The sequence below is a fragment of the Sphaeramia orbicularis genome, chromosome 12 (assembly GCF_902148855.1).
Source record: "Sphaeramia orbicularis chromosome 12, fSphaOr1.1, whole genome shotgun sequence".
Lineage (NCBI taxonomy): Eukaryota > Metazoa > Chordata > Actinopteri > Kurtiformes > Apogonidae > Sphaeramia > Sphaeramia orbicularis.
The window spans coordinates 77,832,895-77,850,696 of record NC_043968.1 but is presented as its reverse complement, the minus strand read 5'-3'; the positions used below and the strand labels follow the sequence as shown (position 1 = coordinate 77,850,696).

Here is a 17,802-nt window from a genome sequence, read left to right as displayed (position 1 = left end):
GCATGGCGTCATCTGTTATTATTATTTGAACATACTGTATATGTTATATTTTCTGTGCAGATGGAAATATAAAAGACAGTTAATGCAAACTCACCCGTTTGTACTCTTTTATTCCTTCACCCAATGAGAATCAATAAGCAAAATCGATTATGGACTCGGATTCGTTAAATTCCCAAAGTACTGGGCAGTATTCACTGGACTCCACGAAGCCCAGAAACTGAATATTAGAAACAAGACAAGAACCATTTCATGGACAGTTACTACTATAGTAATGGTACTACTGTACTACTACTACTACAGTAACTACTATAGTAATGGTACTACTATATTACTACTACTACTACTACTGCTGCTACTAGTACTATAGTAAATGTCACTTTATTTGGATATTTAAAGCTACATAGTTAATGGGGGTAAGAATAATCTGGGTGTAAAACCAGTGCGTTGCCTGCTGTACCAAATGTACCCACATGCTGCACACGTGCGAAAACACCAGAAGTACTAAAATAAAATGGGGTTAAAAATTGTACCCACCGCCGGCACTCCCACAACCTTCTCGACGACTAAACGAATTGCAAAATGAATGAATGTCTCTTACTTCAGCTCAGCCTTGGTGCTAGTTGTTGTTGCCGTGGGAGACGGGCAGTGACTCACTGTTCCCTCTAATGGTCACATATATTCACAGTGACACGTCGGCCTGTGGCTGTGAACAAATTCAGTTATTATCTCTGCAGTACAGTCATGTCTGTTACATCTGCTGAACCCTTTATTCTAAACGCTAAGGATTTTGAGTCATTTTTTAAATCTTTGCGAGTAGAAACACAGCGTACACATTATATTCTTAAGCAACAGACAGAGGCTCCAATCAGATGCAGGTAAATGTGGACCAAATCTGATTTTTTGTGTCCAAATGTGACCTGTTTCTGATCTGTTAAAGACAGAACAGCACTAATCTGACCTCGACCACTTTGATATGTGGTCCTAAATCTGACCCAGACCACTTTCATATGTGGTCCTAAATCTGACCCAGACCACTTTCATATGTGGTCCTAAATCTGACCCAGACCACTTTCATATGTGGTCCTAAATCTGATACAGATCTGATATTGTCGAATATGACTTCAGTCTGAATGTCCAGGTCGCATTTATCCGACCTTTACATCATTGAAATGCGACAAACGTCCCAGTTGTTCATCCCAGGAGGAGGAGCTTCAGAAAACCATATTTCCTTCTGTAAACACAGTGTGTGTCTGCGTGGTCACATATTCCATCAGGACCTCTTTAGTACATGTGGGTCACTTCAGGGTCACATTCAGTTCAGACTCAAAACTGATACAAGTCGCATTTAATATGGAATATAACACACAAAAATATCAGATTTCACCAAAAATCTGAATTGTGCATTAGACCTGCTGTGAACGAAGCATTAGTGAACAAAGTGAAACAAGGACGTTTAAATCTGCTCATTACAGTAAGAGGACTGGGTGAGTGTTTGTATAATGTAGTTTTTATTTTGTGACACTTTACCCCTGGGATCTGTGGCTACGTTATTACATTGCACACATTTTCTTCATAAAGAAAATGAACAAAATAAGAAGTTAATCACAAAATCAGACTGTTCTATCTGGTTGTTTCTTTTGTGACAGTTTTATCTAGTTGCATTTTTTGTCAGGACTGTAAAATGGTTTCTGCAACTTCAACACAGGACCAGAAATCAGCCTTTAGACTTAAAGGTCCTGAACAGAGAATTCATTTCAAGTGGTTTGCAGTGACACCTTCGGCCGGAATCAGTGGTGTTTTTAAGGGACAAAGACTCCACTTCCCATGAGCACTAGCACCATTTCAGTGTGACCTTCCAAAGCCCTTAGTTTGGACTGAAACAATGCTCCAAATCCAACAGATTAGCCCCGTCACAGAGCTAGCCCTGTGGCTAACACACCAAGGTTATTATCGTTAACAAACACTAACGAAATGATGAAAACTAGAGTTGGAAAAAACATTTTCATTAACTGAAATAAATAAAAACTAGAATCAAAAGAAAAAAACAATAACTGACTAAAACTGTATCGTGTGTTTACAAAACTAACTAAAACTTATAAAATTATGGATGAAATTCCCTGTGTTTTTGTCAATGTCGGATTGATACAAAATCGATTTATTTCGCTCGAGCAATTTTAGCTAGCAGCACCATACGACACTTCACAGTCCGTCACTTGTCGTCACTTGTGGTTTAGAGTCATCTTCTCATCCCCACTCTACCTGGAAACATGGAGACTAAAGTTGGGAGAAAACAGCAGAGTCCTGTCTGGGATTTATTTGAATACGACGGTGAAGAAGATAAAAGATCCGACAAAACTAAAACTAAACTAAAACTACGCATTTAGAAAAAAATGAAAACTAATAAAAACTATCAAACCTGCTCTAAAAATGAATTAAAACTAACTGAATTAAAGAAAAAAAAAGTCAAAACTAAATAAAACTAAACTATAATGATATGATAATGATATAAAATCCAAAACTATTATAACCTTGTAACACGCCAGTGTTTACTAAGTGTTTGACTGAGCTACCAACAGACACTAGAGTCCAGTCCAGTGTTCCAATGCATATGGAGAAAGAACAGAAGCATTCTATACCTGTGGAGAAGGAAGAGGGACAACTGCAGCTCTGTTTTCATTCCTTTAACTCCCCTAGTTCTATCCATCAGTTCATTGCACAGGTTTACCTCTGTTTTAGTCCTCCGCTCTATCACTCTACCCTTCAGTTTTCTTTTTCTTTCTACCAGTCCAGCTCCAGTTCCAGAGTCCACCATTACAACTAAGGAAATCCTACTAATCTCTTTGTTCAGTTCAAAGGACAAATCTGTCTCCTCACTCGTTCATCTTACTTCTCACTACTAAACTCTGTTGGTCAGTGTGTTGTTGTCATAGTGACGTAAGTCTGCCGTAAATCAGTCCAGTCTGGTCCGACCCGACCAGGGAAGCTGGGAATAGCATTTGGAAATAACCTATTTAGGTGAAGATAATCTCATTTTAAATTGCAGACTATGATCAGACATATATAAAAATGAGACTTTTTTAAGATCACGCAGAAATTCTGTACACGACCTTTAAAAGAAACAATGATCTGACATTTATTGTGATAAATATTGATATTAGTTAAATATCATTTGTGAATGAATGCACTGTTTGTCCAACAGTTTTTGTTTTACATGTACACATAAAACTTATCTGGAAACAATTCTGAAATATAAGGAACATCAGTAATATTACTAATGCAGCTATAAATGACGAATCCAAAACAGCTAAAATTTGCTTAGAGGTCTTATTTCTGTCTTTGTGCATAAGAAATCAATAGAAGTGAATCCCAAAGGAACTTTGTGTTGGTAAATGCAAGTTATGCAAATTTACAGGATTTCAGTTCTGTTGCAACATGTTGATGTTCATATGAACTATGTTTTCAGCTCAAAAATGTCCAATTTCATCACAGTTAATGCTATATTTTCATGTCACAAATGGCCAAGTTATATTTTAACTGAATTTACCGGAAAAACAAATATTCTATTCTCTTAGATTCCCCAGTTTTTCTTACAAGATTCTATCCTACATATCTGATTCTGTTGGGTTTCTGTAGAATTGACTTAGAGTCTGGTTTTGACCAACTCGATATATAAAATGTCAAGAGATAACTTTCTTGTGATCTGGCGCTATATAAATAAAATTTGATTGATTGAGTGATTTAATTGGTTTCCCCTGTAAGTCGCTTTGGAAAAAAGCGTCTGCCAAATGCGTAAACATAAACATAAACATAAACATATCATGTTTTATTTTTACAGGTTCAGTATGGAGTATGGTGCTGATCCATCCTGCTTATGTTACGCCAATACATACATGAAGAATGTCACACGTCACTTTTTAAATCAACACTTTTCTAATAATAAGCATTTTTATAAAGAAATAACAATTCTATATTGTTATTTACTCTTTAGTATGATGATAAACTATACAATAAATAATTCTGATCCTAGTTTTTGCACAGGGATCATTTGTGGAAACGGTGACATGGCTGCTGAGCATCAGTATGATGGGATCTGTAACAACCATGTCACATCCGTCCACTGCCACATTTTGTGTTTTTGTGTCAGCTGTTATTGTTTTAGATCCACAATACTAACATTTATGAATAAGAGGAGAATTAGCAATAGTAAGTATATAAGTTTATTACTAATAAAGTACTGGTACTGACCAGATCATCATGGGTAATGTCATGTCCGTCCACCAGCAAAAGTTTTCACATACATGTGCTATTCAAAACCCAGTATTTCTGAAAATATAGCTTCCACTGTCAAATAATATCAGTAGTCTGTGCACAAATGTATTAGCATTATTTCAACACAGTTCTATGCATTTCTTACAACTTTTTTTTTTTTTTTTTTGACAATAAATGCCACTCATTTGACCCCCTAAGGAAATTTTAGCTGAAAAGTCTAGTGTGGGTGTTTGACTGGGGTACAGTGTGATGTGGTGCTGCTTTTATACACTTAGTTTAAAGAAAACCCTGAACTCATCAACACTGCTTCACACAATATATAAGGATAAAGTCTATAGTCAAAGCCGGAGACACAGAAACATAAATGACAGTGTGCAAATGAAAATGTAGGTCTATTTTCCAAAAATAAGTCTGACTACTTAATAGCAGGCCAGTGGTTTTTCGACGACAGGCTGTCTTCACATTGTTTATCCTCTTTGTGAAACCACTTTGCATAAGTGCAAGGTAATGTTTGGTGGTTGGCTCAATGCTTACAAGCAGTGGAAAGAGGTGCCTCTCAACCCCTTAAACAACCACACTGCCTCGCTGGAGCAGGAAGTCCATGTGTTTCTGAGTGTGTGAATGAACATGACTGTATCCCATTCTGATCTTTTCAGACAACCGTGATAATGTCCACTTTGGAAACAGGAGGGTTGGTTCTCCAAAAGCTCCACTAAGTGCAGTCGTGTACAGCCAACAGCACCGAATGCTCCAACTACAGCACGGATTTAAAAAAAAAATTGGCCTAAAACATATATACATATATATATATATATATATATATATATATATATATATATATATATATATATATATATATATATATATATATATATTTACCTCCGCCATGGAGGTTATGTTTTTGCCAGCGTTGGTTTGTTTGTCTGTCTGTGAGCAAGATAACTCAAAAAGTTATGGACGGATTTGGATGAAAATTTCAGGAAATGTTGATACTGGCACAAGGAACAAATGATTAAATATTGGTGGTGATCGGGGGGGGGGGGGGCTGATCTGCCTTGGTGGAGGTCTGTGCTCTCCAAGTGCTTTTCTAGTTCTTTTTTGTTTTTGTTTTTTTAAATTAGACTTTCCAGCAGAAGGACCCACAGAGCTCCCAGCAATGAATCGAATTTCTCTTTAAACGTAGGGAAAACACTGGAATGTAAAAACAAAAAAAAAGTCTATAATGTGACAATTTATGTGTTTCCATAAATGTATGGATACATTAAGTTTCATATTAGTAGTAGTAGTAGTAGTGTAGTTTTATTTGGAGCACATAAAATCATCTGAACCATACAACATGGTCAAACAAAATTTTTCGGCACTCGAAAAGGAGTGGGCAGAAGTATAACTTATAGACTCCACCCCCTTTTTACAAATTAATAATTAAATTAAATCCGCTTCCTTTATTTCGTTAACACACTTTTTTCTGTATATTTTTACAATAACACAAAACATCCATACGAACCATTCCCATACACTTTTTTAGTCACCTCACACAATCAGTTTGTGTGAGCATAATCAACCTTTTTTAATATAAACTAAAATATTTGTATGCACTTTAAATATTTACTACAAATACAATGATCAATAAATGTGATAATATCTTCTTATCATGATAATTAATTAATTACAATAATATTTTATGCATACTTCTGTGTTATAACTAGGTATACACTTATTCAGATAATGTGCTATATTTTGTTATTATAGTGGATTTATACATCCTTTTAAATGCACAAATTGAAGACATTTTTAAGTTTTGCTCCAGATTATTCCACTGATGGACCCCTCTAACAGAGATTAGAAAATACTTTTTTTTTTTTTTTTGAAATGCACAAAAGGAAGCCCATTTTTCTACTTCCTTTTTCTTATTTACACATGTGTATCACAACGTACACATCACAGTGGATCTACAAATACACAGAAGTTTTAGTAACAGGCAGAATATTGGTACAATTCCACTGACTTCTCAAGACATTTCAGGTTATTCACATTTTTTATAAAAGGCTAGTTTGTAAATGTAAACTTTTTTGTGCAATTTTACTTTTCTAACATTAAAACAAAGAGAAAAATTTGCAGTTTTTATTATTTATAGTTTACTATGGTAGTGTTTTACTGGTCTGACCCACTTTAGATTGAATTGACCTAAAATGATTTGAACATCCTTGATTGTTAATATCTTCAGTGTAATTTTTGCATTTCACAAACACATGTGATCCTCCTTGTTTTACATCTTTCCTCAGCTTTGAAGCGTGGCTGGTCTAGTTCAGAAAACTGCTGAAAACGAAGCGGTTCCAGTCTTTTTTCTGATGTGTTTTTAATGGACACATTTATTGTCTGACAGGTCGTGGAGGCAGAGTAGCAGCTCATGGTGGAACTCTGTCTTCGTTCATCGTGAAGAACATCGCTTTGGACAAAACTGACGACAGTAACCCAAGAGAGGCCATCCTCCGCCACGCCAAGGAGGCCTCCGAGAACCCGTACTGGGTCGCCCCGGCTTACAAACAGTAAGGAAACCTGGCACACGAGCTATTATGTATTTAAATATTTATTGCTTACAAGTTCCCCAGTGACCTCAGCTCTTTCCTCTTGGTCTTGGTGTAATCTGAGTAGTGCGTGCACCTCTGGTTTGGTGTTGGACTTGGGTTTCCTCCTACCAGATTACACATGAATGTTTCAGAGGCCGTGCAGGTTTACAGGTGCGCACTCAAACTGTTGACAACAGTAATGGGCAGATTTAGATCTGTATCAGACTGGGACTGCTTTAAGTGTGGAGGAAAGCTGTGACCCAGTCCTGTATGGGATTTCTTTGAATGCAAACAGCAAAAAAACATAAAAGATATTTAAAAAAACATAAAACTAAACTAAAACTAAGCAATTAGAAAAAAAAAAAAACTATTATAAACTAGCAAACCTGCTGTCAAAACTAAATAAAACTAAACTATAATGACAAATCCAAAACTATTATAACCTTACCACCCTGACGCTAATGTCCAACCGTCCACCCTGACGCTAACGTCCAACCGTCCACCCTGACGCTAATGTCCAACTGTCCACCCTGACACTAATGTCCAACCGTCCACCCTGACGCTAACGTCCAACCGTCCACCCTGACGCTAATGTCCAACCGTCCACCCTGACGCTAACGTCCAACCGTCCACCCTGACGCTAACGTCCAACCGTCCACCCTGACGCTAACGTCCAACCGTCCACCCTGACGCTAATGTCTAACCGTCCACCCTGACGCTAACGTCCAACCGTCCACCCTGACGCTAATGTCTAACCGTCCACCCTGACGCTAACGTTCAACCATCCACCCTGACGCTAACATCCAACCGTCCACCCTGACACTAATATCCAACCGTCCACCCTGACGCTAACATCCAACTGTCCACCCTGACGCTAACATCCGACCGTCCACCCTGACGCTAACGTCCCACTGTCCACCTTGACGCTAACATCCAACCGTCCACCCTGACGGTAACGTCCAACCGTCCACCCTGACGCTAACATCCAGCCGTCCACCCTGATGCTAACGTCCAACCGTCCACGCTGACAGTAACGTCCAACCGTCCACCCTGACGCTAACATCCAGCTGTCCACCCTGACGCTAACGTCCAACCGTCCACCCTGACAGTAACGTCCAACTGTCCACCCTGACGCTAACATACAACCGTCCACCCTGACCCTAACATCCAACCGTCCACCCTGACGCTAACGTCCAACCGTCCACCCTGACGCTAATGTCTAACCGTCCACCCTGACGCTAACGTCCAACCGTCCACCCTGACGCTAATGTCTAACCGTCCACCCTGACGCTAACGTTCAACCATCCACCCTGACGCTAACATCCAACCGTCCACCCTGACACTAATATCCAACCGTCCACCCTGACGCTAACATCCAACTGTCCACCCTGACGCTAACATCCGACCGTCCACCCTGACGCTAACGTCCCACTGTCCACCTTGACGCTAACATCCAACCGTCCACCCTGACGGTAACGTCCAACCGTCCACCCTGACGCTAACATCCAGCCGTCCACCCTGATGCTAACGTCCAACCGTCCACGCTGACAGTAACGTCCAACCGTCCACCCTGACGCTAACATCCAGCCGTCCACCCTGACGCTAACGTCCAACCGTCCACCCTGACAGTAACGTCCAACTGTCCACCCTGACGCTAACATACAACCGTCCACCCTGACCCTAACATCCAACCGTCCATCCCTGACGCTAACGTCCAACCGTCCATCCCTGACGCTAACATCCAACCATCCACCCTGACGCTAACGTCCAACCGTCCATCCCTGATGCTAACGTCCAACCGTCCACCCTGACGCTAACACACAACCGTCCACCCTGACGCTAACGTCCAACCGTCCACCCTGACGCTAACGTCCAACCGTCCACCCTGACTCTAACATCCAACCGTCCAACCCTGACACTAATGTCCAACCGTCCACCCTGACGCTAACATCCAACCATCCACCCTGACGCTAACGTCCAACCGTCCACCCTGACTCTAACATCCAACCGTCCAACCCTGACACTAATGTCCAACCGTCCACCCTGACTCTAACATCCAACCATCCACCCTGACGCTAACGTCCAACCGTCCACCCTGACGCTAACATCCAACCATCCACCCTGACGCTAACGTCCAACCGTCCACCCTGACGCTAACATCCAACCATCCACCCTGACGCTAACGTCCAACCGTCCACCCTGACGCTAACATCCAACCATCCACCCTGACGCTAACGTCCAACCGTCCACCCTGACACATCTGACCTCAGGTGTTCACTTCAGAGACCATCTGCTGAATTTTCATCCAAACGCATTTGCACGTGTCCATATGCAGATAAAACAGCTCATCTACTGGGCAGAGTTTTCATTTCAGGTTGAACTGACCTGATTTATGGTGGAATGTTTTTTTACCTGGCACTCACCACATGAGGTGATGTCATGAATCAAACAATCCACCTTAAACATCCACATCACTCTGACCATTTTGTTTTATTGATTCTTTTGTTTCGTGCAAAGTGAAACCAGATTACATTTCACTTTGACACTTTGCTCCACAGTCGAACCATTTGTCCGTTTGTGTTTGATGCTCAGTTAATTGTTTGCTCTGAACTTTGACGAGTGTTTTACGTAACCTGGTGTGAATCCCTGCAGGACCCAGCCGGAGCCTGTGTTCGCAGAGGAGTCGGATGAGGATGAGGAAGCCAGCAACGAACCAGAGTGGAAAAAACGCAAGATCTAAGCCATGTGACCCCCCAACAGCAGCTCCGTTCTATGTACAGCTGCTGATGGGGGGGGGGGGGGGGGGGCTCCTGGTGGGACGTCCAGCACCTCCAACAAACGGATCTGCTGTCAGAAAGTCCACATGAGAGAGAGCATCAGTTCCACCACTCCTCCTGTGGATGCTTTTTCATTCTGCACGAGCTACAGCGCATTAAGTACACGCATTTTTTACAGCGGAGGCAGATTTATGGTCATTCTCACTGCAATTCATCAGCTAATGAAAGACCTTGGCTTTTTAATGTCAGATTTGATTGTATGGACTGTACTGTCATGGTTTCTATTGTTCTCGCTCCCCACAGCTCCAGAGTTTTTGCTAATCCCTCCTAAATGGGCCCCAGATTCTGCGGGTCTGGTACTGCCAACTATGTAGAACAGTCTGCTGGTTTGTAAAAAGGACAACACCACAGCTGATTTTATTTTAGCGTCGTCTTCTTCTTTTTTTTTTTTTTTTTTTAAATCCAAGGCTTCATTCAATCATTGTCTTGTTTTGAATGTTTCCTACTGTTTCCACCTCAAAACTAGAATAAAGGAAATAGTAACAGTTGAATCCTGGTGGAAACGTCTGTGTTAAACCTGCACAAACTCAAACAGCCTTCATTAAAACTACAGATGAAGACGCTGCTGCTCCAGGTTATTTAGCAATTTAAACCAAATTCAGATAACACTGCTCTACAATGTCTTAGTACGGTGTTTTTCAACCTTGGGGTCGGAACCCCACGTGGGGTTGCCTGGAATTCAAATGGGGGCGCTTGAAATTTCTAGTAATTGATAAAAAAACAAAACAAAAAAAGACAACTTACTAAAAAAAATATATGATGAATTGAGAGAAACAATCACAATACATAAAACCTGGCTTTTCTGCCTCCGTCCATAATAATAATACACATTATATAGTCTAAGTGTCGTCTAAAATAACGTCTATTTGCAGCATAGTATATCAAACTGTTACATGATCAAAAACATACTAATTTTAGCAAAAAAAATGTCTCCGTCTTGGGTCGCCAGAAATTTGTCATGTTAAAATGGGTCATGAGCCAAAAAAGGTTGGGAATCCCTGTCTTAGAAAATATCTGCTTCAGACATTAAATGTGTTAAATCAGTGTTTTTCAACCTTGGGGTCGCCTGAAATTTCTAGTAGTTAAAAAAAAAAAAAAAAAAAGTGAATAAATTACTAATAAAAAATGTTTTTAATGATTCAGTATACACTCAAGGGAAAAAGAAACGCACCATTTTCATTTTCTGGATTTTTTCAGAAATATGACAGTTATTGCAAAATTGCAGACTACAATGAGTTCCGTACTATTCTGAGTCCAAATTAAATGATTGTTTTCCTGGTTCCAGTTGATTGATTTTGATTACACTGGTCAACAACAAATTTATTGTTGAAGTTTTTTGAGCTGATTTAGGATAATTTTGGTGTGCTGAATCCAAAAATCACGTTAATTTTGCTCAATCAGGTCAACTTTCTGAACTATGCTACATATTGGCTTTTTAACATTTTTGCTTACATTTATGGGCATTTTCACATCATGTGATACAAAATTCTTTCGTATTTCTTGCAATAAACGAGTTCTGAAGATTTTACTTTTGCCAATTTATGATTAATGTTTTTTTTAATATTACAGGTGAATGAAATGGCTTCGACTAGAAGATCTTGTAAAAAAAAGCCTGACCTATTCTGCTACATCTGCGGTGAATACACCATTGTACCTAACAGGAATCAAGTGATCAAATGATTTTTTTTCTCTTAAAACCTATTTTGGGTGAGAACTATATAAAAAACCAACTGATAAAGTCACAAAAATTTAATCAATTTTGTGAGAAGATCAAATATTTCAAAATCAAATTAGCTAAAAAACCTGACCTGATTGAGAAAAACAGATGTTATTTTTTGATTTAGCGGTGCAAAATGGTCCTAATTCAGTTGAAAAAACCTAGACAACTTGCAGAAAACATTTTTTGTAACCCAGTGTTATCAATAAGAACTGTATCTGTGTATTCCTCACCCGTGTCTGCTCATGAGTCAAACCCACAGATGAATTGGACCTCTGCTCAATTGTGCACAACCATTCCCTATAAAAAGACACCGAAATGGAGCAAAAACACATTTGTCCACAATGACACGACTACTGCAACCGTTTTTTCAATTCTAGTTTTCGTCATTTCGTTCGTTTTCGTTAAAGGTCCCGTATTATGCTATTTTTCAGTCACGTCATATAGGTCTCAGAAGCCCAAAAACATAGTATTTCAGTTTGTTCGCCCCAAAATCATCCTTTGTTCGGAGTTTCAGCGGTCGAAAAAGTCCCTCTCACCAGCCCTCCTCAGAACAGGCTGTTTCTGGGCCTGCTTCCGGGTATGCAAATGAACGCATCTGTCCACGCCCACTCCCCCTCCCCTCTCTGGGAGAGGACGCGGCTTACGCTAGCGGTACTACGCGCTAATGTTGACTGTGAAGCCATGTCTCAGACAGAACGTCTTTCCAAACACTGGCTTTCTTTGCCTTGAGGCGTGATTGAGCCCCGACGGAAAACGGCGGTGTTGTGTCGGGTTCGTGGACCTGACACGGAAAGACGCCTGCCGCCACTAATGCAGGCAGCTACTAACAAGCTTGATGCTAACTATACTGATGCCAACCACAAAAGGCCCGTGTTCAAAGTAGTTCTGTTGAATGTCTGTCGATATTATCAGCTCTTGCATGTTAACGGGTACGCAAACGTTAGCAGCAGTAACCGAGCTATGTTAGCTGCCATGCTAACGTTAGACCAGGGGTGTCCAAACTTTTTTTCAAGAGGGCCAGATCTGATAATGTGGACTTTGCCAGGGGCCAGTTGTCCCTTCAGACATTTTTTAAACAGTAAAAATTACGTATAAATGCGCTGTTCTACAACAAGTTTATTTTCATTGTCACAATATCATTTTTTTAAATGGCAATGTAACCAAATTTAAGCCACTCAGGTGTGAACCAATTTAAAAAAAAAACAAAAAAAAAAACAATTCAGCCTTCCTTTCACGTCTGGAGTCAGATAACATAGAACAAACTGTATAGAGTATCTTAAACTTCCAAGTTGATAAAAATCTTAACCCCACATTCATTTTAAACATGACTTATATGAGTAATCATTACTCATATATTACTCAGTAATGCAAAGTCTGTTAACGTTTCAGATGAAAACATATGACTCTTACTCTTGTCTTTCACAAAATCATTCAGAAAGTAATATTTTGTGTCACATCTACAAGTACATAACACCAGCAGTTAGAGGCAACTAACCTGGCAACTTGGTCGCCTGCCCTGGTGGTGAATTCATTGAACTCCCAGGTTCACATGAAGAGTCACTGTTGTGAGTTTAAAGCAGCTTGAATTTGCTTCACTTTTTCGGAGCGCTAACTCTTTGCTAGCTTGTTGTATGCGTTAGCATGTTTTGTCTGCTCGTGTCTCTTTACATTGAATTCTTAAACAAGGCAACAGTCTGTTGACAAATTAGGCAAACATAATTACCTCGATTTTCAGTGAAAAAAAATTGTAATTCCCATCTCTCCTGGAAGCGGCGGCCCTCACTGTCAACTTTCGTTTTTTTATTTACAGGCGCAGTGGTTAGAAATTAGCGAAAAAGGTCCACGGCGAGGTCACAGAGCCAGACAGAGTTAGAGTGGTGCTGCCACCATGAGGTGAAAGGAGAAACTGCATTTGGAACCTTTTATGATTCATGGACTCGGTTCAACAGTCCAGCGGGCCATAAATAATATAATATAAAACCCAAGCTGTGGGCCGTATAAAATCTGACCGCGGGCCGTGATTGGCCCCCGGGCCGGACTTTGGACATGCCTGCGTTAGACGTACACATCAACAACCACCCGCTTATCCGTAATGTAGTGTTATGCAGTAAAGATACAAAAAAATGATAAGAACTTCCATCTCCCACACTTGTACTTGGGTCACGAAGCGTTGGTACTGCGTCCTTCTTGATTCGGAGTCTTTGTGCTAAGCCGGAGCTGTATGGGCTCATGTTCGAAAAACACTCGTCCGTGAAATGCCGGGCACACACATACAAGCGTTTGGGAATGTTGTTCGGTACATGATCATCACAGATATAATCCAGCCACTTTTTACGGAGAGGCTCGGAAGTGGGGAGCAAAAATAAACTATCGTGTTGGTGTGTGCAGCCAACAACACCACAACTTGCGTGTCTCGCCTTCGCCATGTTTGTTGTCCAAGAGGTACTTTGCCAGGGCGGGGCTCGCTTTGCCAGGGTGGGGGCACAGTCAGGGGGAGGAGTTAAATCCGCTTATGTCGTCATAAGCGGACCCAACTCAAACTGGGCCGTTTGAGCAGGCATTTTCACTAAATGTGTTGTAGCAAGGCAGGGAGGAAACAGACAGTTTTCAAATTGGAACCTCATAATGAGGCTACTGCAACACACACTACTGTAAGAAAACTGTCACAAAGTGAGATTTGCATAATACGGGACCTTTAACGATAATAACTTGTGTCTTCACTAACTGTCCGTTCCCTTTAGTATCTGCTCCTTCCTTCCATATTTCTTCTCCTCAGATGACTTTGTTTCATATTCGTTTTCTGGTCAGGGGACGTTGGCCAGGACACAGACGTTGGATTGTCTGCTTGTAATTTTGGTCGGTTTCAGATGAACGTTCATTGTGCAGCTTCAGCAGCGGCTCAGGACAAATAAAGTCATGTAAAGACGACGCAGAGCAGAGGCAGAACGTTCCTGCGCATTTGGGGGAAAAAAAAATCTGCCAGTTTGGAAGTTTTCATGAGACTCAAATTTGTCTTTTTACAAACTGATTGTGTTTAGAGGAAAAATGTGGACCCTGAACATGAGCATCAGTGTGTGGCTGGAGGCGCTGGTTGGATTCCAGAGCCACATATGAACTCCAACATGGGTCTGATTGTGTATGTGTGTGTATGTGGTGGTTTCCTCTGACAGCTGGAGGATTTAGAGAGGATCTGCAGGGGGTTCACAACAGAACAAACAGACCTGGATACCTCTGAGGTGCTACAGTAGCGGAAAAAACTACTTATTTATTTATTTATTACATGCAAAGAAACATAAAATAAAACGAAGCAAAATAAGACAAGAACAAAGTAACTTTTAAATGAACACAATCTGTCTTGAAGTACGTACAAGTCTGAATTCTGCAAGAAAACAAGTAGGAAGAAGTATTCTTACACTGTAAAAAAAAAAAAAAATCTGTAATTTAACTGAATTTTCACTGTTTATTTTACAGATTTTTCCTATTTTTTTAAGATACAGGAAAATATCAATGAAATTAAAAAAAACAGACTGTGATTTTACACGTCAAATTTGAAATAACATGAAAAAAACTGTAACTGAATAACCAAAAAATTTACATTTCTTAAAAGAATTTTTTTTCTTTTTTTCACAGAAAAATACAGTTAAAATATATTTGCAAAAGTATCATAATTTCACAAATATTTCTTTTCTATTCATGAGATGAAACTGTTAATTTAAAGTTTAATACTGTAAAAAAATAAATAAATAAATAAATAAATAAAACAAGATCGAATTACTGACAATTAACCGTTAAAGAAGTATTTGTTCTGTAAGTGTAACTAGACTTTGTTAATTGATAAATATCTTGTGTAATTACAGGAGATTTCACAACAAAAATGTTGAATAAATGTATTTTTGTGAATGTATAACACGTATAAGCACTGATAAACTGTCCAAATACAGTTTTTATCAGTGAATTGTACAACTTAGTCTCACTGAAAATTATTTATATATATATTTATAGGTAATTTGATTGTTTTAATACATGAAAATATTATTTATTAAACATTAAAAAGTTAAAAAAAAGAAAAAAAAAATGCAAAACCTTTAACCCATAAAGTCCCAAACGTCCACCTTTAACCCTTAAAGACCCAGACGTCCACCTTTAACCCATAAAGTCCCAAACGTCCGCTTTTAACGCATAAAGACCCAGACATCCACCTTTAACCCATGAAGACCCAAACGTCCACCTTTAACCCTTAAAGACCCAAACGTCCACCTTTAACCCTTAAAGTCCCAAACGTCCACCTTTAACCCATAAAGACCCAAACGTCCACCTTTAACCCTTAAAGTCCCAAACGTCCACCTTTAACCCTTAAAGACCCAAACGTCCACCTTTAACCCTTAAAGACCCAAACGTCCACCTTTAACCCTTAAAGACCCAAACGTCCACCTTTAACCCTTAAAGACCCAAATGTCCACAGCCCTGATGGGGAGATGACCAAACATAATGTCCACATGCTGATCAGGATCTTCTTCTGGATCTGGATACATTTCCCAAAGCTTTTAATTTGGCCAGTAAGCTACAGGGCCATTGGTCCTATTTTTTTTCTTATAGTGGATAATTTTTTGGGCTAACGGATAATTTTTTTTGGCTGTTCTGTTTTTTTTCTTAGAGTGGATAATTTTTTGGGCTGTTCTGATTTTTTTTCTTATAGTGGATAATCTTTTGGGCGGTTCTGTTATTTTCTTATAGTGGATAATTTTTTTGGGCTGTTTTGTTTGTTTTCTTGTAGTGGATAATTTTTTTGGGCTGTTCTCTTTTTTTTCTTATGGTGGATAATTTTTTGGGTTCTGTTTTTTTTTCTTATAGTGGATAATTTTTTGGGCTGTTCTCTTTTTTTTTCTTATAGTGGATAATTTTTTGGGCTGTTCTCTTTTTTTTCTTACAGTGGATATCTTTTTGGGCTGTGGCACCTCTGGGCCACCACAGTTTCGGTTCTGCAGAGGCTTTTTGTTGTCATTATTGGACTAAAACAGTGCTTTTTTAAAAATTTTTGCTAAATATTTGATCTGTAATGCATCATTTGTTTGTTTTTTTTTGTTTTGTTTTTTTTAGTGATTATTTTAAGTAAATATGAAAATAATCAACAGTTACAGGATGAAAAAAAACTTGATTAAAGTTGATTAAAGTTCATGTAAGTTCATGTAAACGTGAAGAGTCATTAAGTCATTTAAAAGTTTTGAACGGTCTGGAAAGATGTGTTCATTTGATTGACTTTGTACTCGGGAAACTTCCAAAGAAAATGTTTTTTTTCTGTGATTTAAGGGAAGTGAAGTTTAAGCTCATAAACTAGTGTCAGACCGTAAATACACGACGTTCGGGGGGGGGATAAAAGAAAGTGGAATAAAAACATTGACGTTCACGAGGCAGAGGACGAGCCAATGGGGAAATGAAGAGGCCTGGATGGTTTTTAATGGGATATAATAATAGTAATAATAATAATGAGGGCTGTTACGCAAGTAGACACGTTATAAAAAAAAAAAAACAGTAAAGTTTGGAAAAGCAGTATCTGACTCATACTTCGATGAATAAACATTTTCTTCTTCTGTCTCTGTCTGGTGTCGTACACATGCTGGTTTGCACATCTTTGTCTAATGAACATTCAAGGAAATGATGCTGTTTTTATTTTTACACTGGTTTTGTTTTCTTCCACCTTCAACATAGTTTGCTCTTTTATTAATTTTGAATTATGAGAACCGTAATCAAGATTTTTTTTTTTTTTCCCTGAGTGTTTTTATTCCTCTTTAGGCACTAAAAAAAAAAAAAACTATGTGACTGAAAAAGGTTTTTATGAACCTACTTTTCATGGATTTGCAATAATGTCCACTCAGCTGGACCAAGGTTCTAATAGTTTTGGATTTTTCATCATAGTTTAGTTTTATTTAGTTTTGACTTTCTTTTCTCTAATTCAGTTCGTTTTAATTTCTTTTTAGAGCAGGTTTGCTAGTTTTTATTAGTTTTCATTTTTATTCTAAATGCTTAGTTTTAGTATTAGTTGTAGTTTTGTCGTATCTTTTCTCTTCTTCTCCGTCGTATTCAAATAAATCCCAGACAGGACTCTGCTGCTTTCTCCCAACTTTAGTCTCCATGTTTCCAGGTAGAGTGGAGACGAGAAGACGACTAAACCACAAGTGACGAGAAGTGACGGACCGTGAAGTGTCGTATGGTGCTGCTAGCTAAAATTGCTTGAGCGAAATAAATCGATTTCCTATCAATCTGACGTTGACAAAGACGAAAACGAAGGGAATTTTAGCTGTAATTTTTATATGTTTTAGTTAGTTTTGTAAGCACACAATACAGTTTCAGTTAGTTTTTTTCTTTCAGTTATAGTTTTTATTTATTTCAGTTAACGAAAATGTTTTTTCAT

The 17,802-nt window shown here is 39.0% G+C and overlaps 1 protein-coding gene across 1 annotated transcript in view; it reads left to right on the top strand.

The window, feature by feature from the left end:
* The window catches only part of wdr70 (WD repeat domain 70), a 115,434-nt gene extending 105,270 nt beyond the window's left edge, over nt 1–10,164 (top strand). The window contains exons 17-18 of the mRNA XM_030149186.1: nt 6,653–6,815; nt 9,489–10,164. Of these exons, the coding sequence (XP_030005046.1) occupies nt 6,653–6,815; nt 9,489–9,576 (251 nt within the window). The 3' untranslated portion in view covers nt 9,577–10,164. The remainder of the gene's footprint in view (nt 1–6,652; nt 6,816–9,488) is intronic.
* The last annotated feature ends 7,638 nt before the right edge of the window (nt 10,165–17,802 follow it).